Source organism: Lethenteron reissneri, chromosome 23, assembly GCF_015708825.2.
Source record: "Lethenteron reissneri isolate LAM-NWPU_2019-01 chromosome 23, ASM1570882v1, whole genome shotgun sequence".
Lineage (NCBI taxonomy): Eukaryota > Metazoa > Chordata > Hyperoartia > Petromyzontiformes > Petromyzontidae > Lethenteron > Lethenteron reissneri.
The window spans coordinates 1,905,095-1,928,652 of record NC_083801.1 but is presented as its reverse complement, the minus strand read 5'-3'; the positions used below and the strand labels follow the sequence as shown (position 1 = coordinate 1,928,652).

The 23,558-nt window shown below is 51.7% G+C and overlaps 1 protein-coding gene across 1 annotated transcript in view; it reads left to right on the top strand.

Moving 5' to 3' along the window:
* Positions 1–23,558, top strand: part of LOC133345827 (integrin alpha-8-like) — a 126,482-nt gene that overhangs the window by 269 nt on the left and 102,655 nt on the right. The window contains exons 2-6 of the mRNA XM_061556844.1: positions 9,082–9,218; positions 14,282–14,385; positions 16,029–16,152; positions 18,724–18,785; positions 22,406–22,451. Coding sequence (XP_061412828.1) covers positions 9,082–9,218; positions 14,282–14,385; positions 16,029–16,152; positions 18,724–18,785; positions 22,406–22,451 — 473 coding nt within the window. The remainder of the gene's footprint in view (positions 1–9,081; positions 9,219–14,281; positions 14,386–16,028; positions 16,153–18,723; positions 18,786–22,405; positions 22,452–23,558) is intronic.

Here is a 23,558-nt window from a genome sequence, read left to right as displayed (position 1 = left end):
GCTGCGGCGGTGGTGATACGAGCGTGATCACGCTGGCTGTTGACGAACGCTGACGCTGCCCGATTATAATCGCGGTTGTGATCTCGTCGTGATGATTGCGACGACGAGCGTACGCGTGGGGAATATTTTGCGGCCGAACGAAACGCCGATGTATCTGATTGAGATATGAACGTTGATTGTGAGAACAGATCTTCAACTCATTGAGTGAGTGAGCTGTAACGATTATATCTGGCGCCTTAAAAGCTCGTAAACATTTAATTAGTTTGCGACCGGTGAAGAGTCTTAACGACACAAATTTGCTCAGATATTACTTGGCCTAACCCACCCATCGATTATTGATCATTATAATGTTGGCCGTGACGATTAATGCGATACTGCTGTTGAACGTGATCATTACAATTCTGGAAATATTCATCATGGATACCACCCTCATCGCAATCATGATTGTCGTGATCACGATGAGTAACATAGCACTATGAGTTTTTTCACGGAAGGTCACAAGGTAAGCCGACTTCTTTGCGCGAATATATGGTTAAGAATTGGCGCATTTGTAGCCTCCCGAGAGCCTTTTAAGTGGCTTAGGCGATGCACCGATTCTGGACCGCAATAGGGGAGAGGGCCGTTGCACGTCTGTGGGACTTCTTTCGCGCCGTACGTAGCCAACCGTGCTAACGGGAGACCGCGCTTATAGACTGCAGCACTACGCCTGAGCTGTAGGAATGCTTCTTCCGTTCCCCCCTTCACCCCAAAAAATCGCGAGGCGGCGGGCTGCAGCTCGCGAGATTTGAAAACGCGCCGCGCAGCCGGTGGATCAGCTGTTCCGTAGACACCGTGCGGACCCAGTCCCATCGCGCGCTCTGAAACACACACAGAGAGAGAGGGAGAGTGGGACTGCGACACAAACGCAGGCTGATCCGCACAAATAATGGCAACGTTTATTATGCATTTTGTTTCGGGAATTGGTTAACATTTTACGTATGATATTTCATTTAAGAAAAAAGTTAGCTGAACTACCATGATTCAATTATCCTCACCCTCCTAACATTTAAATGCCCTTCCTAAAAAACGCTATAGCTGCGTTACAAAAACATGCTTTTTTAATGTCCCGGTAAAATTACTCATTTAGTATTACGGCTCTTTAGAGAGAGAAAGTGAATGCGTTTTGTCACCAGCGGTGGGGGGGGGGGGGGGGGGTGAATGTTTGCATCGGCCTGAGCGGTCCGAGAAAGTTTGATACGCACGCTGCGTTCGATTTGCGCGGTGCAGCCTATCGCGGTGGCATTTCGTTACCTGCCCCGTGTACGTAATCCACGCCAAATTTCAAACACTAAACCACGACTCATCGTCAACTCTGGCCACGCGCAGTCGAATCCTTCCCACTTGACTCCCCCCCCCCCCCCCCGAGTGACAGGCTGAGACTTCTCCCGGAAGGCTCCGGAGAGAATGAGTCTCGAATGAAGACGCGACGAAGATCGTCTCAGTAGCCGGGTCATGAAAGCCAGGGGGCCCTGCCCGCGCTCTCACTCTGTCGAGTGGCTCGTGATAGCGACAGGCGACGAAGCAACATCAGTGACACCAGTGGGGTTGCCGTTAGCTACACGGCAAGGTAGCGCTCGGATGCTCGTTGTTGCGAAGTGAATGTTACACTCGTGCAGCAGTCGTGCCACCACGCTGCTCATGGACGCGGCCGTCCGGGCTTGGCCGGCTGAATGTTGGATTTGTAGTTGATGTCCGGCATCGACAACAGCGGCCGTACTAGAGAAGAAGAGACGTTGACTTGAAGCTTTCCTTACCGCAGGAATTCATATTCTTTGGGTCTTTCGGTATAGTCACGTAAATGGGTTGAAAGAAAATAACAAAAAAACTACGTTTCGATCGCAACACAAGTGAACGATCGCTTGTTGTAGTTTTTCGTTATTTTCTTTGAACCAATCTACGTGACTTTACCGAAAGACCCAAAGAATAATAATAATAAAAAGAAGTGTAGTATGTCCGCATTGACATCCACTACAATCGACAATAAACTTGAATAATGATGATGATGATGATTATAGTTGGGAGTGTTCGGAGTGAAAATGTTGCCCGTTGTGTGCATTCGAAATGTTCGCTATCGTTGCGCGTATTTACATGTTTACAAGAATGAAATTAATTGACTTTGGGAATTCACTATTTAATTAAGGTTTCCCCGCGCCATGTGGCTGCTTTGGCCATACTTCACCACGCCGGTCAGCGGCGGGTTGATGACTACACAACATACACACACACACACACGCCACGTGCGTGTGTGTGTGTGTGTCTGCGTTATGACTCCGTCGCTGCGGTCGCACGCAGCGGGGGTTGTCGCTTGGAGTCCGTATCTGGCCGGCGGGGTTTTTGACGTTTCGTCCCGGACCCGCGCCGCTGAAAGAGTCGCTCGCTCTGGGCTCTGGTCCAGGACGCGCGGCGGCTTCGTTCTGCGCAGAGCGACGGGGCTCTGCGAAGTCGCTTCGAGGGAAATGAGCGCAATTACGCGAATTAAGCCTTCAGCTCGACAGAGTTTCCACTTCGCGTCACCCCAGATGCGCGTCGTCTACAGCGCACCGGGGCTTTCTCTCTCCCTCGCTCTCCTTTCCCCAAGCACGTTGAGTCTCCCCGCCGTGACACCACCACAGACAAAGATCCCCCGTATAGCCTGTGACAGACTGTTGGGGCAAGTGCTGTTAGCGAGCACCTATGAAGGCCGTGGGGTGGGTGGGGTGTGGGGAGGGTGGGGGGTGTGGGGGATGCGAGGGGGTTCGGTGGGGTGTGTGGGGGGGGTGTGGAGATGTGTGGGGGGTGTGTGAGGGGGGTGTATGGGGGGTGCAGGGGGGGGTGTGGGGGTGTGTGAGGGGGGTGTATGGGGGTGTGGGGGGTGCGGGGGGTGTGCGGGGGGGTGTGGGGGGTGTGAGGGGGGTGTGGGGGGGCGGGTGGGGGGTGTGGGGTGTATGGGGTGTGTGGGGGGTGCGAGGGGGGGGTGGGGGGGGTGTGTGGGGGTGTGGGGTGTATGAGGGGTGTGGGGGGTGTGTGGGGGGCGCGAAGGGGGGTGTGGGGGGGGGTGTGTGGGGGGTGTGGGGGGGTGTGTGGGAGGGTGTGGGGTGTATGGGGGGTGTGGGGGGTGCGAGGGGGGGGGTTGTCCCGGCGAGTTCGCATCAACGCCGAAGAGCCGAGTTCGTCTCGCATCGTGATGTCAGGCCTTTCCTCGACTTACGAACGCAACTGGCTATGTTCGTAACCTGAGGACTGTCCCGATGTTGAATGTATCGCGGACCGACAGGCGGCACTGCGGGTGTCCCCGAGGCGCTGCTGACATCGCGCTGGTCCGGGCCCGTCGCGACGTGCGAGCCACTGGGGTGACAGGATCACACGCAGGGTTCTGTCGCTACGGACTCAAACAAAATCGCCGATAACACTGTGGCCGTGAGAAGAACAATTTGTTGTAGGCGACGTTTCGGGCAATGGCCCTTCTTCGGAGCACGCGCGTTAAGCGCGCACCTCTCGCTGTCGATGGTTGATTTCATGGATCTTTAGTTGACAGATTAATATTAATCATGATCTTTTTAACTCTATTGCATGCTGATTTAAGCCCATGTTAAATCATAATTTGCATCGGGTTTCTTTGTTGTTGCATACTTTTGGTTTATCGCGACAACAACAAGAACGCGGGCCCGGCACGACGCGTCGATGTTCAACAGCGGAGGGACAAAAATCCACGCTCATTGGCAGTCGGCACGAAGTGAATCATTTGCATCAAAATAAAACAAAGCCAATGCTGTCGAGGTAGCAAATTGTGAGTTACTGATGTTCACAGATGAGCATCAAAACCCAAAGCGAGATTTTCCCAAGGAATATGAATCAGCCAACGCCACCGTCACGACATCCACCCCCACTGTTCCGGCCGGTTCAAATCCTGTCGTGGCGTCTTCGTTAAGTGCAAGTGCTGCCTGCGGGCATTGCATCGGATCGCACCCGGGGCAAATGCTTTGCGGCATATGCGCGCGCATGTTCAAAATCGTGAATTTTATTTTGTTTTCCTGCAACAACAACAACCCCATACTCTTTGGTTCTTTCGGTAAAGTCACGTAGGTATAAAATAAATTAAATTAAATCACGACGTTTCGATCGCAACACAAGCAATAATCATTAGGTGGGAAAACCACAGCAATAACTTTTTTGCTGAAGTGCTGCTGTGGGTTTCCCACCTGATGATGATTGCTTGTGTTGCGATCGAAACGTCGTGATTTAATTTATTTAATTTTCTACCTACGTGGCTTTACCGAAAGAACCAAAAAGTATGGATCCCTGCAGTCACAAAAACTTCAAATCTAGAACAACAACCCTATCGAGGAAATATGCTGGGAAATGTTTTACAAGATTCTTAAAATTGCAAGACCATTCTCTTCACGGGTATTTTCCGCACATTGTTCCGAGGATGTTGACTTCGATCACGACAGGTATTTGAACAGCGCTGCGAGGACTTCGCATGGAGTGTTCATGATCTTAGTTCGCGTCGGCAGACGTCCGTTTTTATTGTGTAAAATGTTAAGGGGCCGTCCATAAATGACGTCATGCACCTAGGAGGGAGGGGGGGGGGGTCAGACATTTGTGACGATGTGTGACGAGGGGGGAGGGTGAGAAATGTGGCGTCACATCAAAATGCGCAACTTTAAATAAATATAGACAACACGTTCTACTTAATTAAATAGACTTTTTAATAATTGTTTTCTCCTACAACATCAGAGTGCAGCGCCACATTAAATACGCATTACAATGACAATAGTTTAAAGCGATTTGAAGCATGTTTTATTTGGGTGGGGGGCAGAGCTTTGTGACGTCATATTTGAGGGGGGGTCTGACCTTTTGTGACGCCGTGTAACGAAGGGGGGGGGGGGGGTCAAAATCGTCCAAAATCGCGTGACGTAATTTATGGACGACCCCTAACTCTAATTCCAGCTGAAGCAAATTTTACTCTCTGACCTGTCTGAATGCACGCGAATAGCAGTGACTGCAGTTAAGAGGAGCGTGCAGTCCAGGCGGAACAGAGACATTTACAAATATTGGAGACGGAGTTTCACTTGCTTTTTTTTGACGCTCGTTCACCCAGGAGAGCCTCATTCAGCCTCCACTCGTTTTCAGGAGGGTCCTGCCGGAGTTTGCGCAGTCGGGGGGCGATGTTGCTGCTTGTGTGTGATCCCAATTTTAGTAATTCGCAGGAACTTTTTTTAAGCAGTGGGATGTTTTCCCCAGTACCCGCCACGTTGTTTGATTGTTGTTTAAGCTATGGGGACCCAGAGGAAACCCACGCAGACCAAGGGAGATCACTTTTACCAACTCCACACAGGGTATATAACCCAGGTCCTTCTTCTTATGAGGCACAGGTGTTACCGCTGCTCCACCACCCTGCAGCTCCCACCCCCCCCCCCCCCGTGCTCCCGCTGTGGTTGTCGGTGGAGTTCACAACGACGTGCAGGGCCTGCACCCACCAGCGGCCTCCTTCCTCGGACTTAAGCGTCGTGCTAAGTAGCGGAGGCAGCCGCGTATGGGCCCTGACATGGCACTCCATCATCGCTGCTCTGACCGGGAACGGCGCCCCTGGGGTTCAAGATGGGGTTGAAGACTCAAGGCCGCGCTCGCGTGCCGTCTGAGACGTCGTGTGTGGGCACAGGGGCCAGTCGCGCTCATGACCGCGCGTACTCTGGGCAGGACAGCGTATGGTACACGTGAGCGGCGCTTGTATTTTTGAGCGAGTAAGTGGCGTAAGAGAGCGCGTTGTGTGAGCAGGGCCGGATTAAGGCATGGGCTTTAGGGGCTGCAGTTGTTAGCCTTGTAAAAAGACATTTTATTTTTCTTTAATTTTGTTTTCCTTTTGAAAATATTCCTGGGGGCCTCACAGTGTCTGTAGCCCAGGGGCCTACAACATCTCACTCCGGCCCTGTGTGGGATGAGCGAACGGAGGAGTGTGCCTCTTCGACGCGTTTTTCGGCGTGATGTCCGACGTTTCGCTCCACGTGCTGGGAGCTTGCTCGTGAACTACGCAGCACCACCATGGATGGACACCTACGCTACCGTTGGGCCCCCCTTGGATCTGTCACCACAGCAGGGACGGACGATGAAGAATCCATATTTTGACTGAAAACTTTCGCAGCTTGCCTTGGGTGGCCTTCCCCCATTTTTTCCTCCTGATGACGATCGTTTATGTTGTGATCGAAACGTCGTAGTTTTTATTTTTAATTTTTAATTTAATTTACTTTCATTTTTTCTATCTACGTGACTTTACCGAAAAAACCAAGAAGACGAAGAACCCAGCAGGACAATTACATCAGGAGAGGAGTGGCTATTTGCTGAGTGTCCTATTATCGACCAACAAACACGGAGGCCTGACCCCCCAATGGCATTTCCCGGGCTGCGTCCAGACACCACCGCAAGTGGCAACGAGGGCTGCCGGTCCACTCATGCGCCGCGGTGGTTGTAAAAAAAGAGAGTTTGTATAGGCGCTGTCTGCAAGAACACTCGCCATTAAGGAGTGATTTATACCCGAAGGGACGAAACGAGTTCAGTAAAAGCGTGATCCTGCTCAGAGAGGCTGGTAGGGCAGCGCCCAAGTCCATTGGCGCCTCCCAGGCTGTGCTGGAGTTATCTTATGAACCAAACTATTGTTGTTATTTATTTTTTACCAAGTCAGGCCCGCTGATCTATAACGTTCTTTTTCAGAAGCGACCAGGCCACAAATGGTAGCCCAACGAAGTGGCTCATCATCACGTAGAAATGTACAGCAGTCCAAATACTGTAAACGCGTGATGTTGATTCGAAATGTTGAAGGAAAAACACTGAAATGCCCAGAGAAAAATCAACTGGAGAGAGATGTACACATTCCGAATATACAGCAGCAGGCGTAGTCAGGGTCGGGATCGAACCCACGATTTCCTGTACACCAGGCGAGGTAGTTAACATCTCCGAGCCACCGTGATGATGCTGATGAGAGAGAGACACGCAGACTCCAAACATACAGCAGGCGTCGTCAGGGTCGGGATCGAACCCGCGACCTCCTGTATACCAGGCGAGGTAGTTAAAAATCTCCTAGCCACCGTGATGATGATGATGATGAGAAAGAGACACGCAGACTCCAAACACACAGCAGGCGTCGTCAGGGTCGGGATCGAACCCGCGACCTCCTGTATACCAGGCGAGGTAGTTAAAAATCTCCTAGCCACCGTGATGATGATGATGAGAAAGAGACACGCAGACTCCAAACACACAGCAGGCGTAGTCAGGGTCGGGATCGAACCCGCGACCTCCTGTATACCAGGCGAGGTAGTTACAAATCTCCTAGCCACCGTGATGATGATGATGAGAAAGAGACACGCAGACTCCAAACACACAGCAGGCGTCGTCAGGGTCGGGATCGAACTCACGACCTCCTGTGTACCAGGCGAGATAGTTAACAATCTCCTAGCCACCGTGATGATGATGATGATGAGAGACACGCAGACTCCAAACACACAGCAGGCGTCGTCAGGGTCGGGATCGAACCCACGACCTCCTGTGTACCAGGCGAGATAGTTAACATCTCCTAGCCACCGTGATGATGCTGATGAGAGAGAGAGACACGCAGACTCCAAACACACAGCAGGCGTCGTCAGGGTCGGGATCGAACCCACGACCTCCTGTGTACCAGGCGAGATAGTTAACATCTCCTAGCCACCGTGATGATGCTGATGAGAGAGAGAGACACGCAGACTCCAAACACACAGCAGGCGTCGTCAGGGTCGGGATCGAACCCACGACCTCCTGTACACCAGACGAGATAGTTAACATCTCCTAGCCACCGTGATGATGCTGATGAGAGAGATACACGCAGACTCCAAATATACAGCAGGCGTAGTCAGGGTCGGGATCGAACCCACGACCTCCTGTATACCAGGCGAGGTAGTTAACATTTCCTAGCCACCGTGATGATGCTGATGAGAGATAGAGAGACACGCAAACTCCAAATATACAGCAGGCGTCGTCATGGTCGGGATCGAACCCACGACCTCCTGTATACCAGGCGAGGTGGTTAATATCTCCTAGCCACTGTGATGATGCTGATGAGAGAGAGAGACACGCAGACTCCAAACATACAGCAGGCGTCGTCAGGGTCGGGATCATACCCACGACCTTCTGTATACCAGGCGAGGTAGTTAACATCTCCTAGCCACCGTGATGATGCTGATGAGAGATAGAGTAACACGCAGACTCCAAACACACAGCAGGCGTCGTTAGGGTCGGGATTGAACCCACGACCTCCTGTGTACCAGGCGAGATAGTTAACATCTTCTAGCCACTACAGGGCGCGCTGCGGTGGCTAGGAGATGGGTCGACTCTAACGGAAGATAAGGAGCGGTCACCTGCTACAGAGACGCGCTGGTCCGTAGGGACGAGCGGAAAAGCGAGCGGCTCGCCATCGGAAGGCTGCTTGGAGGTTGACTCAGCCCATCAATCCCCTCCAGGATCGATACAATTAGTGCCACTTGTCAACAGTGAGAGTCACACGGATACACTTTCACCCTGCCATAGGAATATGGAATGGCCATCACTGGCTCGGCGCTCTCAACAGGAGATGAGCACCGCCTTGATGCTCGTTCGAGCAGCAGCAAATCGCTTTGACTTCTGGCAGCAAAAGTAAGGGATTGCATTTTTTAATGCTTAAAATAACCACAAACATTACGGGAAGGCTCTTGCGCGTGTGCATATGTGTGGGTGTGTGCGTACGCGTCGGGGAGCGGTGGCGCAGTGGTTAGCGCACTGTGCTACGAACCCAGCGACACAATTTCGATTCCCGCTCACGGCTAACATCAGTGATGAATATACGAACCAGTGCTGGGTCTTCCCTAGGTCGACTAAGCCTTAAATGAGTATCTCGTGCGGTGTGTAGGCACCAACATTGGGGAGATAAAGGCGATCAGGCGTGTGGCGCTCTGGCGTTAACATGAGCTGCTGCTGCTCGCGAACAGCACTTGCCCCATCGGTACGTTAAAGGCTGTACCGGGGGATCTTTGTCTTTGTTCTGTCTGTGCGCTTGGCCAGCATTGGCATGTTGATCGGGGCTCCGCGGGCCAACACGTCCCAGCCCGGAGTGACGGAGGGCGGAGCGGTCTACTTGTGTCCCTGGGGCCGCGATGGGGCCCGTCCCTCCTGCCACCCCATCCCGTTCGACCTCACAGGTACCGCCTCCCTCCCCTCCCCTCCCTCCCCTCCCTCCCTCCCCTCCCCCCTCTCACCCTCCCCTCCCTCCCTCCCCTCCCTCCCTCCCTACCTCCCTCTCCTCCCTCCCTTCCTCCCATCCATCTCTCCCATCCATCCATCCCGACACCCGCTGAGCACGATCGTCGCTCTAACCGCATAGCGGTGTGTGTAGTTAACGGGGGCAGCATTTCTGACATTTTCACATCTTGCAGCGGCATCACAATTAACCATCGACCGTTCGGGCGGCGAATCGCGCCCGAGGAATGCGGGCTCACACACAACGTCCCAGGGCGACAATGCCAGGAGCGGGCCGAGTGACACGTGTTTGCCAAGTAGATTTGAAGTGGCTCAAAAATCGGCACCATCTGGGTGTCGTCGTGGTTCACGTCCACACAACCTTCCAACTCCCCCAGAAACTCTCACTCTCGAATCTCTAATTCGATAATGTAGTGCCGAAACAAGTCTTCCACATTCTCCTGTTGGGCAGGAAATCTTCACGTCTCCGTCTCGAATGTTTCCATTTTCCAGGTGCAATAACAATAAAGCTCCCCACATGTCCACGGGGATTCTGCAAATGCAAAGCTCATTTCGGCTTTTATGATGCAGACACGAACGGGACGCTGTTTAGAAATGTCCAGCGCGCGCGCGTGGGGTTGTTGGCATCGCGAGTAATCACTAACAGATGTCCCGGCTAAAGCCACTTGCTCTCCGGACTTTGATTAGGTGTAACCGGGGTCTTGTTGCACCCCCAGAATGGCCGGTTAAACACCATTAATCAGCTGCGAACGCGAAGGAAACACCTCCGTAAATTACACCTAATAGGGAGGCACTGGGCCAGAGTGCAGTTCTCTGGCCCTCTGAGAGCAGCAGAGAGATGCCTGAAGACTTTGGGCATTTGTTGCCTTTTTTGCCGTGACGATGAGCGTGAGGAATGCGTAATTGCATTAACAGCCTTGTTATTGTAACCAAATGAGCGGCATTAATGCAAAAAAATAATCTGCGAGCGAAAGATCCCTAAAGGTCCGTGCCTACTTTTTGTTGTTGTTGGTGTTGTTGTTGTTGGTGTTGTTGTTGTTGTTGGTTACAACGGCGTTGTTAACATGCACGGGCGGTGGAGCTATGCGCGCCTTCAGATGCCGCATCACAACACCACATTGTCGGCGTTTGTGCCGAGCTTCTGCTGAACATTTAGGTTCAATCCCAGCTATGCGGTTAGCGAGGGAGGATGAAAATAATTTGAATCGATTCAAGTGGCTTTTTGTTACATTTTAATTTGTCCGCCTCTAAAAGCCAACACATGAGTTTAGGGCCGAAACGAACTGCGCACAATTACACGTAAATTAAGTCGTGGCGTTGGCGTGATCGTTTCTGACATCGGTATGTGCGGTGCCCCACAAAGGGCAGCCTCTGCCCCCAAGAGGGCATCTCCTGGGTCTCCGTGCCATCTGCACGCGCGCCGCCGCTGTGTGTGTGTGCGTGCTACGGGGCACAGGCGGTGCAAGGCACGTGGGGGTCCTTCGTGAGCCTCAGCCCTGCAGGGCCCAGGAGGTTGTCTCAGTGTTATCCCCTCGCCATGGAAAGAAATGTGCAACTAGAGTATTCTTTTTCGATTTAAAGCTTTCGTGACTGCAGGGATTCATATTATTGGTTCTTTCGGTAAAGTCACGTAGAAGGGAAATAATAAAATAATATTAAAACAATCAAATTCTCACGACGTTTCGATTGCAACACAAGCAATCATCATCAGGTGTGAAAACCACAGCAAGAAAATTTGAATAAAGTGGCGTTATTTTTTGTGTTGCGATCAAAACGTCGTGAGAATTGTATTGTTGAATTTTTATTATTTTATTATTTCCCTTCTAGTATTCTTGCGCGTGACGGCAGCACGTTCAGGAACTACATGCGGACGTTGAGGTCTGCCAGCCAGGATGAGAAGGCTTCAGGAGAGAGAGTTCGTGTCGTTTGCTGTTTCTAGACTGCAGTGGTGTACTATATAGTCCATAGTTTGGGTTGCATGTCCACTATCTTCAATGCATCTCTTTGGGTCCCTAATGAGGCACTGTGGGTTTACTACACAGTCCATCATTACAGTTGCATGGTTAATATCGGACTACTGCCACTTGTCTTTCATTTACACGGTGGCGAGATGTTAACTACCTCGCCTGGTATACAGGAGGTCGTGGGTTCGATCCTGTCCGACACCTGCTGTATATTTGGAGTTTAATGTTCTCCCCGTGGTCGCATGGACTTTCAGTTATACCCTCCACACGCGTTTCGAGTATTTGGCTGACATAAGTGTCCACGTGATAAGCCCCTTCGTCGAGCTATCACTTGTAGTCTGACAAAGAGCCACACAGCTCAGAGTGGGTGCCTCACTTGGTCAAATACAAATAAATGAAACAGTTTAGCTTCAGTTTCCCATTCAGGAGGAAGCAGTGCGCATCGGGTCTGGTATCGTCTCCTGCGTGTCCTGGCCCCGACCCGTCACGCGTTCGCTCGAACACGACCAACGCTGCCATCCCAAGGGGCCGTCCATAAATGACGTCACGCACCTAGGGGGGTGGGGGGGTGTCAGACATTTGTGACGATGTGTGACGAGGGGAGGGAGGGTTTGAGAAATGTGACGTCACATCAAAATGCGCAACTTTAAATAAATATAGACAACACGTTCTACTTAATTAGACGTTTTAATAATTGTTTTCTCCTACAACATCAGTGTGCAGCGCCACATTAAATACGCACTAAAATGACAATAGTTTAAAGCGATTTGAAGCATGTTTTATATTTTTTTGGGGGGGCAGAGCTTTTATGACGTCATATTTGAGGGGGGGTCTGACTTTTTGTGACGCCGTGTGACAAGGGGGGGGGGGGTAAAAATCGTCCAAAATCGCGTGACGTCATTTATGGACGCCCCCCCCCCAAGGCAAAATACCGCAAACCTTTTTCCGAGACGTCAGAGTGTGGGCACACGTGGGTCCTGTTCATCGCACGTCACCTGCGCTCGATGGCAGGCGCGATGCCCACGGGTGTCAGCGCGCGCTGATCTGCAGACGTGCCACTCACGTCAACAAACAGCGCCGATCAAACAGCCGAGCCGACGAGAAACCCCATCACCCCCTTATCAGCAGCGACGACCACAGCTCCCCACATCGCAGGCGAGGTTCCACTCTGACTACTTTGACGTTTGTAGGTTCATTTCAGGGACATCAGTGGTACAAATGAAATTGGATGAATTACTTTATTTTACCTCTTTTTTTAATAAACCTTGTTATCTATTACAAAAACCCGACGTTTCGTGTGTCCGTCAAATAAATGATAAGAGAGCCTTTCAGAAGGGCTGAATTAAACAATTATAGAAAGTAGACCCCAGCCGAGTGTGGGGGTAAAATTTTTATCCAACATGTTTCCAACAATTGTCCAAAAATATATTTTTGTTATAGTCATATATGCCTACGCACCCTACATCCTTTAGTATCTGCACATATTGAGGGCGGAGGGGGGGGGGGCATCAGTGGGGGCGATGGGAGAGGCGCGAACCACCAGTCCTCCACAGGAGTTAGAAGTTCGATAAACGACGTGGACATTGATCGGTATCGACCTTGCACAGCCAACAGAAAATGCACCCCGTGCACCAATGAACTCTGTGTCTTTGAGCGTTGAAATTTGGGATTTTTACATTTCTGATGGCGCTGTATATGACGCCGTCGATGACGTGAAATGTCAACGTCGCCTGTTTATTTATCCTCTGCGTTAAAATGAACCCTGGAGGTGCGCAAAGTGTTCCTGGCGTTATCTCGTCAATAACTGGGTTGAGCATGTCTGTAAATCGCCTGAACGACTTTTCCCCCCGCTTCAAGGGCATGTGGCGTATTTACTCGTTGCACAAAACACTCGCCATTGCTTCGATGTGTTTGTGTCTGCAAATGAAAAGTAACTAAATGAAATATGGTTAAACAAAAACAACGAGAAAAACCCCGAGGCCAACGAAGCAAAGAGAACAGATTGGCTGTGTTTATCGTGAATGTAAATAGACCAAACGTCTCAACACAAATACATTGGTGAACGGCTCCATTGTATTCACGAAGGGCTCTGCCCATACCACCAGGCGACCCGGATTGCGTTTGTTTCATAGGCTACACCGTGCTGATGAGTGTCAAAGAAGTCAGAACTTTTAAAAAATATCTGCTCAAATAATCTGCGGAGAAATGCCCATTAAAAAGTTGTGTGTTGACTATAATAATGGTTTTTAAATTGACTTCCGGGTAATTTAGAAATTTGAATTTTAGACACTTACAGTGGCTGGCTTGCACTTGCAAATTACTTTCCGGGGTATTTTTCTTAAGGCACCACGGTGGTGAAATGTTAACTACCTCGCCTGGTATACAGGAGGTCGTGGGTTGCATCCCAACCCTGACGGTGCCTTTATATTTGGAGTTTCCACGTTCTCCCGATTGTCGCGTGGATTTTTCTCCGGGTCCTCCGGTTTTTCGCTCCACGTTTAGAATAATGCATTTAGAGTATTTTTCTGCAATACATTTCCGCATGATGAGCCACTTCGTTGAGCTATCATTTGTGGCCAGGTCGCTTATGACAAAGAGCTATTTATCTCAGTGGGCCTTGCCTGGTGAAATAAAAAAAATAGTTTGGTAGTAAAAAAATTGTGATCCCTACGAAACGCCGCGCGCGAACCCCTTTACATGCACAGCCGTGGAAATGAAACTGCGGTCGACCGTCGGGCCGCGGACCCCCCCCCCCCCCCCGCTCCCCGAGGAGACGAGCTCGCAAACGGCCACGCCACCCGGCCCCCCGCGTGTCCAGATGGTCCGGACGGCGAGACGCGCGCTCCCCGCTGCTTTGGAGAAAGGGGCCCGCGCGTCTCGTCCGAAGGGACGCCCGGCGAAATTCAAACGCTCGTGACCGCGGCTCCCGCCCCGGGCCCGAGCGCTACACAAGCGGGGTGCTGGGGTGGGCGGCGCGCGCGTCGCGGGAAACGTGCAGTCAATCGCTCGCATCCAGCTCCGGCGTCTGACGCTCTGTGCAGGTGACCGCATGCTGACCCTGCCGACGGGCGTCCGGGACAGGGTGGACTACAAGTCGCGCCAGTGGTTCGGGGCGAGTCTGCGCGCCCTCCGCTCCAGCGTCATGGTGAGCGGCTCTCCCGTCCCGCGCGTCACCGGCGGGGGGGGGGGGGGGGCCGGGCACCGTCGCATCGCTCGTGCCACGACCGGCAAACGAAGGGGGGGGGGGACAGCCGAAGGAAATCAAAACATCGGCGGCTTCGCTTCGACGGCGCCTTTTGCGCCTCCGAAGTGGAGTCGCGCAAACGCGCGACTCCACTTCGCAAACGCGCGACTCCACCGAAAACGGCAGTAAAAGCAGAAGCCGATTGAAATGTACTTGAAGCGGTGAAACATGAGCAAGAAACCACCTGGACACATCGCACGGCGAGGCGGTAATGAGTTTTCCACATCAGTGCTGACACGTGGAACAGAAGGAGAAAAAAAGCTGTGGATTGGCCGACTGCAGCTCACAGCCTGATTTGTGTCTCCTAAGTGATTTTTTCTCGCAGTATGCCGCTGTAATTCCATCCATAGACAGACGATGATAATCTATTAATATTCGGGCCAGAGCAGAATTTTTTTCCGTTACATATTACGGTAAATGTACGTGTTTATTATTATGATTGTAATAACTATTTCCAGGGTTATTACATCTAAACATCAACCGTGGTTGATATTTAAAAAAAGATTGCAACAAATTGTTTCCATCTTCTTGGTTCTTTCGGTAAAGTCACGTAGAAGGGAAATAATAAAATAATAATAAAAAAACATTATAAAATACAATTCTCACGACGTTTCGGCCACAACGAGGACCCGTTGTGGCCGAAACGTCGTGAGAATTTTATTTTATTATGTTTTATTTTTATTATTTTATTATTTCCCTTCTACGTTACTTTACCGAAAGAACCAAGAAGATGAATCCCTGCAGTCACGAAAACTTTAAATCGAAACTGTTTCCAGCACGGGCATTGCCTTCACATTATATACCTAGCCTGGACCCATCAAACACCATCATCATCATCACCATCCACGCTTTATCCACTGCTGGAGCAAGGCCTTCCCGAGCTGTGGCAAACTCTCATGGTCCCACGGAGGCAGCATTCCATCTAGCTCCTCCATATCAACGGATTTCATCACCGCAGTGGAAGGTTTTTCGCTTGTCTGTTCCCCCCTTTGGCAGCCGGTCTATCATCAGTCTCATGACTAATGTCCCTCCTGCCCAAGCCCACATTTCATCATCACAGGCAACGTGATGAGGTCTCTGAATATCGTCACTATCCTGTGATACGCGTGTGTCTCTTCCCGTCTTTCGGCGCCATTTATCCGAGTAACTCGAGTTTTCTCGCACGTAAGGAAAAACATTCATATCTTTTTTTTTAAATAGCATTTCCCAACATCGCAATCCAGAGCGTTCTCTTGACAAATAATCTTGGGACTCAATGGGTATTATATATATGTGTGTGTGTGTCTACAGTGTATATATAATATAATTAGAATAGAAATTCCATGTAAAAGTTGTAACAAAAATTCCGTGCACGGATTCTCCGAGCGCGGAGAGCCGTGGCACGCGAGGCCCCCATCACTCTGCGAGCCACACAAAGTAGACACACAACGTCCGCAGTCTCCGCACGAGAGCAGCAGAGTCGTCGTCGTCGTGTCGTCGCTTGTCTCCCACGGCGAGAATAACCCTCTCTCGTCCTCCGCGGGACGCTGCGTGCTGCCGGGCAGGCGTGTGCCCCGCTCTACCGCTGGAGAACGCTGCGCCCTGCGCGCGAGCGCGAGCCTGTGGGCACCTGCTACGTGGCGCACGGAAACTTCAGCAGCTTCGCCGAGTACTCGCCCTGCCGCAGAGGTAGGTGCTGCCACGCAACCCACCCCGCCTACACGCCTGTCGCTCAGCCCAGCAGACTGTCACCCAACCCACCCACCGGCCCGTCACTCAACCCACCCGCCTGCCAGCCAACCCATCGGCCTGTCAACTAACCCCTCCGCTTGCCAGCCAACCAAACCCACCCCCTCGTCATCCAACCCACCCGCCTGCCTGTCACTGAACCCACCGGCCTGCCCCAGGAACTCTGGGCTCGTCATTTGATCATTTACCTCCCCGCCACCGCCACAATAATCTGGTGCATCATCTGGATTGGGCGTGGGGATTTGAGTCGATGATCCATTGTCGTCTCATTTGCCATGCCCGTCACGCCTGCGTCTTCTCGGTCGGCGCTGGTGGTGTCTGTGTGGCCCTGCACCAGCGTGGGAGGCGTGGCCCCAGTGGGGGGGGGGCGTGGCTCCAGAGTGGGGGGCGTGGCACACGGAGTGCGGGAGCGATGTTTCAAGCGTGCGTGCCGAGTTTGTCGCCGGAGCGGGTTCCTCCTGGGACGCCGTATGGATTTCATGTTTCCATCCTGTTGGAGGAAACTGCGATAAAGCCGCTGCTATGAATTTACATTTTAGTTTTTTTCAATGAATAAGCGCCGCCCGCCACGCGTTGACCTGAAACTGTAAAAGCACAACGTGGGGTTCGTCACACACCCCCCCCGGCCCAGATGTAACAGGTGAAGGCCACGCTCAGTGGCGTTCGACCCTGTGTGGTCGGTCAGAGCTTCGGAGCTGTGTGAAGGTCACCTCTGAATATTTACGCTCGAGCGTATCGTTAACCCAATTGACTAAAATCTATTAAAAACACACACATTGACGCAGGGCTTAACATTCAAACGTTCGTCAACGAAGCGTGCGTGTGCGCGCCGTGCGCAATGCGAACGGATATCGTCACACCGCTTCTAATGCCTGCGACTTGATTTATCGCCACTTATTATCCGCGTCGTGTAATTCTCACCACATGGCACGGATTGCGCATGGGTTGTCGTAGGAAATTGCGCGCGCGTGGGGCAAGTGGGGGGAGCGGTGGTACAGCGGTTAGCGCGCGGCGCTACAAAACCGGCGACCCGAGTTAGATTCCCGTTCACGCCCAACATCGGTGACAAATATCTGAACCGGTCCGGGGCCTCCCCTAGGTCGATTCAGCCTCAAATGATTATTCCTGGTGCAGTGTGTGTAAACATCGCTACTGGGGAGACAAAGGCGGTCGCGCGTGGTGCTGGCCACCCACCCCCTCGTGTGCCATGCCGGCCTTCGTAGGTCGCTAACAGCACTTTCCCCTACAGTCTGTTAAGGCTACACGGGGGATCTCTGTCTTTTGTGTTAGCGCGCGTGTGTGTATATGTGTATGTGCGTGCGCGCGTGCGTGTGTGTGTAACCAATGAAATAATTTGCCCCACAGCACTCTATGACCCTTGGTGCGAGATTTGGCACAAAGAAACGCACAGGGGCGACGGAAACTTAACAGAAACTCTATGAGGAGTCGTCGCATCGTTCCCTCGGATCCCTCTCCAGCCCAGGCGCCGTTGCTGCAAATCAAATGGCCTTGTGGACTCGGTGATCATTCGTGACTGAGTCCAGAGGCTCGCACATGGCTCTCTCGAGGATGAGAACGCTCTGCCTGCCGATGGTTTTTTTCTTGCTGTGGTCTGCTCGATTGCGGCCACTTTTGTTAAGAACATAAACCTACTTTCCCCCCGTCAGCATCCAACTCAATCAGTTCCGAGTAGAGATGCCTTTGGCAGTCTGCTTCACGAAATGTTCGCGCGCGTCTTTGAGCTGGGTTAATGGTCAGAATGTAGATGGCTTAGATTGCCCGGTAGTGCCACAGCGCCAGTGTGCATGAAGTCTGTGGTTGATATCTGCAACTTCTAAGTACCGGATAATCCAACCCGAGAATTATAATCACTGGCTGCCATCTCTCGCAGAGCAAATGTTTCAGACCATGCACCTTAATTTGCAAGCGTGGGCTATTGTGTCACAGTCAATTTGACTAGCTGGAAAAAAATATCCCAGATAGCTAATTACCCAGCATTACCCTGCAAATGAACGTGGCTCGCTAATTGGCCCTCGCTTGGCGATGTCAAGGAGGCGGATGCAGAATTGGGTCCAACTGCTGGGTGAGGTCCAAGCAGCAGCAGCAGCAGCCATCACTGGGCGCGACAAACATGGGAGCTCAGAAGATGGAACCCGTAAGAGGAACAGCAGAAGCAGCAGCAGCAGCATCCCCTGGCTAACCATTGCCCGTTGCTGCTGACTGGGCAAACATCTCCGAGTGGATCATTGTTCAACGCGATAGAGCCGACAGGAAATGGCCAGTTTGGCATTCAAGTCATGCAAGTCGTGGTGCCAAACAGCGCTTATAGAAACAATGTCGAGATGGTAATCTGCATGGGTCTGTGGGAATAGACGGCGCAGACAGGCAGGCAGGGCCGAGCAGAGCAGAGCAGACGTGGGGGGATGTGGTGGGAGCGGAGGTCTGGGGAGGAAACGATCGCGGTTCGTCTAATGACCATAATTGAGGTGTCTCTGTGTGCTCCCACATTAGGCAATCCTGACCCGCCGGGTCAAGGCTCCTGCCAAGGAGGGTTCAGCGTCGATTTCACGGACGTAAGTGGCTGCGAAGCGCGCCCCGTGCTAACCGGCACGAACCACGCACTCGCGGGCGGCGAACACGCGCAAGATGTACACGCAAACGACGAAACTGGGAACATCATGGGCCGCCCGATTCCAGGCCGGCCGCTCCGTTTGGCACGTGGGAGCACCCACCTCGCTGGGGCGCGCGGTGCATAAAAGCCGCAAATAAAAAAAAACCCCGCCATCGATGCGGACACCGTTGCCTGTAAGTCAACAGGAGCACACGTGGAACGCATTTGCCGACCAAGACGTTGTTGTCATTCGCAAGGCGCACGTTAAGACCAATTCATCGTGAACATTTTAACTCGGGAAACAGATTGAATGCCTTCCTCTTTAACCCCCACCCCCATCTCACCCCCCCCCCCCCCCCCCCCCCGCTTGGGGCTAACGCGATCGATCGATACGCGAGGTTTTATTCCCAGATGACTTGAGGGGGCCTTGACAGACCTGGCCGGGCAACTTACAGGTCCCCCCACTCCAAACTCTGATCAGTCTCAAATAAATAAATAACAACAACAAAGCGTATTCGAGAGACAGATGATTCCCCCCACCCCCCCCCACCCCCCCCCCCCCGGGCGACGCAGTGACAGCGGCGTCGTGGGGGCGGCCGGTGGCTTCAGTGACCCTCGTTGTGTCCAGGGCCCCTTTCCGTCACGTGGCGCCAGAGCGGATGCCCCCTGCCTCACGCAGCTCTCCCCCCTCGTGACCTCTGCGCGAATGTCGTCCTCATCGCGGCCGTTGTCCCCGTGCACAGCGGGGTACGCGTGAACATTTCCACCTAAGAGAGGCCGTGAATGTGAACCCTTTCAATAGCCAGTGCCGTCTCAAATTGACCTCGTAAGCCGAAGATATCCTTGCACCTTACAAGCCAAGTAGCACCTCGTCACAAGCGATCACCTAAATAAACACCGACGACTCCTCTCAATGGCCTCTTTATACCTTCACGGGGCACAGCTCTGAGTGTCCCCCTGCTGCAACGAGAAATTGGGCACGTGATTAACTTTTGCCAGTGGCCCCCAGCCAGAGGTGGAAATTCCACATTCCCATGGTGGAGGCCAGTCTATCCCTGTAGGACGACCATTATAGACTTGCCACAAAGTGGTACTTTATTTATCCATAATAGAGGTTTTTGGGTTAGATCGCGTAAATATATAAATGTGTCGTTAAAACCCGCCACCACCCGACACAGCCAACTAGTAAGGGTTGTCACGTAAACAGAACGTGGCCAATTCGTCACTAGTACAGCACCACCGGTGTGTTGGAGAACCACGGCCACAACATTTACAAACTGAGTACGACGTTTCGCCAGTAATTACAACTAGCTTCATCAGGCGACAGCCAGATCTATTATGGATGATATTGGTCGCGAAAGGCTACGTGTTAAACTTTATTTATCATCCCCGGGTGGATTATAGGCCGAGTCATAAAGCGCTCGAACTAAAGTTCTGTGATTAATTATCATGCATTTTGATCGAATGTTGCACAATAATCATGTAACTCGCATAGAGAGAGATATGTTTAATAATACAGTAGTTAGTATCATTTACAGCCCTTGGTCGCTCCACTGCTGTATGAAGGTCTCCCCACGCCATGTCGGTCATGGGAGTTGTTTGGCCATACCTCCCCGTGGCGGTCGATGCGGGGATATCGAAAGGGTATCCCGAGATCGCTTGAGACATCCATCCCTCACTGTGGGAATCGAATTCAGGTCGCCGGGTGCCTGTGCGTGACCCACTTGCACCACTGGCTCCTACCCAACAGACACGTCGATGTCACGTGTCACGTGTATGTGTGACGTATACACACACGCGCACGCGTGCGTTCGATGGTTGACACTTATTGGGTGGTCAGCCAGTGGTAATTCTTGACGTACGAATGTGGAATGGCCACCACTGGCTCTCTAGGCTGGCAATAAAGACGGAGCATTTGGCCATTGGTCGTTCTATAAAGGAGGCATAATGACTCGAATCTACGCGGCTACAGCGAGTGACGTACGTGGTGTATATCGCAATAGCCAAATTGTTAAGTCAACATCATTAAAATATTGTTCTGTAGTCGTGTTAAATATGTCTTGCTCCGCTCTGTGTACATTTTTCATGGCTGACTAGCTAAAACAACTAAACATTACTACATTCTGATGCACACAGTGCAGAAATTGGGGGTTGGGGGTGGTGGGTGCAGGGGTGGATAATCCCAAAGTGTATTTTAAATGTCAACATCTGCACAACTACTACGCTGTGTCAGGGGTTTCTGGAGGCTGAGCGTCTCCTCGGGACAGGGCGTGTGGACGCTGCTTTGTTGAGCAACGCGACACAAGGAGCTGTTTGTGCGCTCCGTCCTCAGCGATGAATCCTCCTGTCACTTCGGTCACAGTTTTACAGAAATAATTCAACAAAAATAGAACGTCTTGATGTTTAAACTTGATTTGACTTAATGTTTGCCTACAAAGCAATACTCTTGTGTACTGTGCATCCCTGCTTCAAACGAGAATAAAAAAATACCGTATATTCCCGTAAACATAATTAATGCATAATCAGTCGTAATTTTTTTCACGGATATTTTTTCTGTAAACTCAGTTCCACACACATTTGGCACATGCAAAGCCTCCGTCGAGTGACTCTCTGTGAATCCGCTTCGCCGTCCGTATTATCATCACGAACGCCGTGGCCTGCGCCGCTGAGGAGAGCCCCACGCTCGATTTGCGTTACATAGCGAGTGTACGCATGGTCAGCGCCAGGGCATAGCCCTCCCGGGGCTGCCGAGGCATTTCCCGTAACGACCCACGCGCTGCGGTCATTTTGAGTTCCAGAGTCGAACACTTCGTGACGATGCCAACAGAACGTTGGGAATAGAAACACCGACGGCAGAGGATGCGGTATTTTGTGTAGGAAAAAAAACAATGCGAAAAAATGTACGCGGATCATTGGGTGTACGCAATCACGTGTTTGTTGTACACAGAAACTTGACATCAAGCGCACATTCGGGCTAATCGCGGCATAGCTGCGTTCTTATTCTCGAAGACATAAAAAAACCAGGCGCCCAAATCGCCGTTACTTTCAACGCGACGCATCTTGATATAGCACGGATGTAGCTGTTTCACTTGCAAGTACTCCCCTTGTGCCAATGGTGCACGGTTGGCTGCGTACGGTGGCAAAGAAGTTCAACGTTGCATGTCCACAAGGAACCAGAGCACCACCAGGGGCACGCACAGCCCCTGTGGGTGCCGTCTGCTTTAGGAAGGCGAGGGTTGGGTTGGGGGCTTGCTCGCGTCACGGCGGCCTGAGGTTGAAGCCGTGCACGGCGCTTGGCTGTTAACGCCAAGCGCCGCTCCAAACTGAAATTTCATACGTGGCCATTCACCTCGACTATTGCACCCGCTGTTAAACGTCACCGGAAAAAAAAATGTTGTCTAGGGGTTTGCGAATTTAACTCGATATCGGTCGTTATGCGCGTGTTTGTTTATGTGTCGAGCGAGAGATTTATTTTGGTTGAAGCTAGAAAAAAAATCCGCCTATTGGGTGCATGCCAAGCTGATGGTCTTCCGATGGAATTTCCTGCAGCTCTTGCTAAACTAACTTTTGTTGTGTTTGTAGGCGGGGACCGCGGTGCTGGGGGGGCCGGGCAGCTTCTACTGGCAAGGTACGAACGCAGCACGGGCCCGCTCCACTCCCGCGGTCACCCTCGTCGCGAGGCCACCCGGGGGGATGGTGGCATGGCCCGGTTCCCGGCGTCGTGCACCCTCGGCACGCTGCCGTTTGACGGTGCTGGCAGAAAAGCGGGGCAGCGATGTACCGGGCTCTGCTGTCTGATTACACTGTGTCACACAATTATGTTTCCTGGGTACTAAGTGTTTTTTTATTGCTTATGCCTAAAAAGTACAGAAAATGCCTATAATTCCCCACAAACTTTGCTTTTGTGACCAGGACAGTGATATTTTGAAAAGTACCTATTTTCAATGAGAAAACGTGGTGTGCATTTGTGTCTTTCGTTCACATAAAGTCCTGGTCACAAAAGCAAAGTTTGTGGGGAATAATAGCCATTTTCTGTACTTTTGAGGCATAAGCAATTAGAAAATAACACTTACTGCCCAGGAACACATTTTTTTTTACACAGCGTTATGATTGTTACTGCGGGTGTATCAACAACCACGGCAATACCGCGTCTCGGTGGGCGCTCGGGATCTTCCCCTGGCGCTAATTAGCATTTTGTGCCGGCGTTGCGCTCCAAATTTGCCAAGTCATAAAATGATCCGCAAACTACTCAATCGTGATCGCACACAGCAGCAGCAGCAGCCCGACCGGCAGACGAATTGCCAAGGTCGCCGCTCGCAGATGTGACTCATCCCGGTCTCTTGAGTTCGTACCTAGTTCAATTAATGAACTTGAATGATCGAATAATCACGATCACAATAATCAAATAACACGAAATAGGTTGTGGAAAAACTCGTGTGCCACTGGACGGGAGGTGATGTGCGGGGCTTGGTGATGTCATTGCACGATACCCCGCGTCACTCTGGGCGTGGCTTGTGGGGGGTTTCCCGCCTTCAAGAGGCATGTGTAAAGCGCCCTGAGTCAACGACTTCCGACAAAGTAATCGGTTATATTCTTTCGTCGATTAATCGACTCACTCGCCCCAGTTTTTGCTGCACACGTGAGCGCATCACCCGCTCTCTATACACTATTTAATACTAAACTATTTTTATTTTACCCGGTAAGGCCCACTGAGCTATGTAGCTCTTTTTCAGAA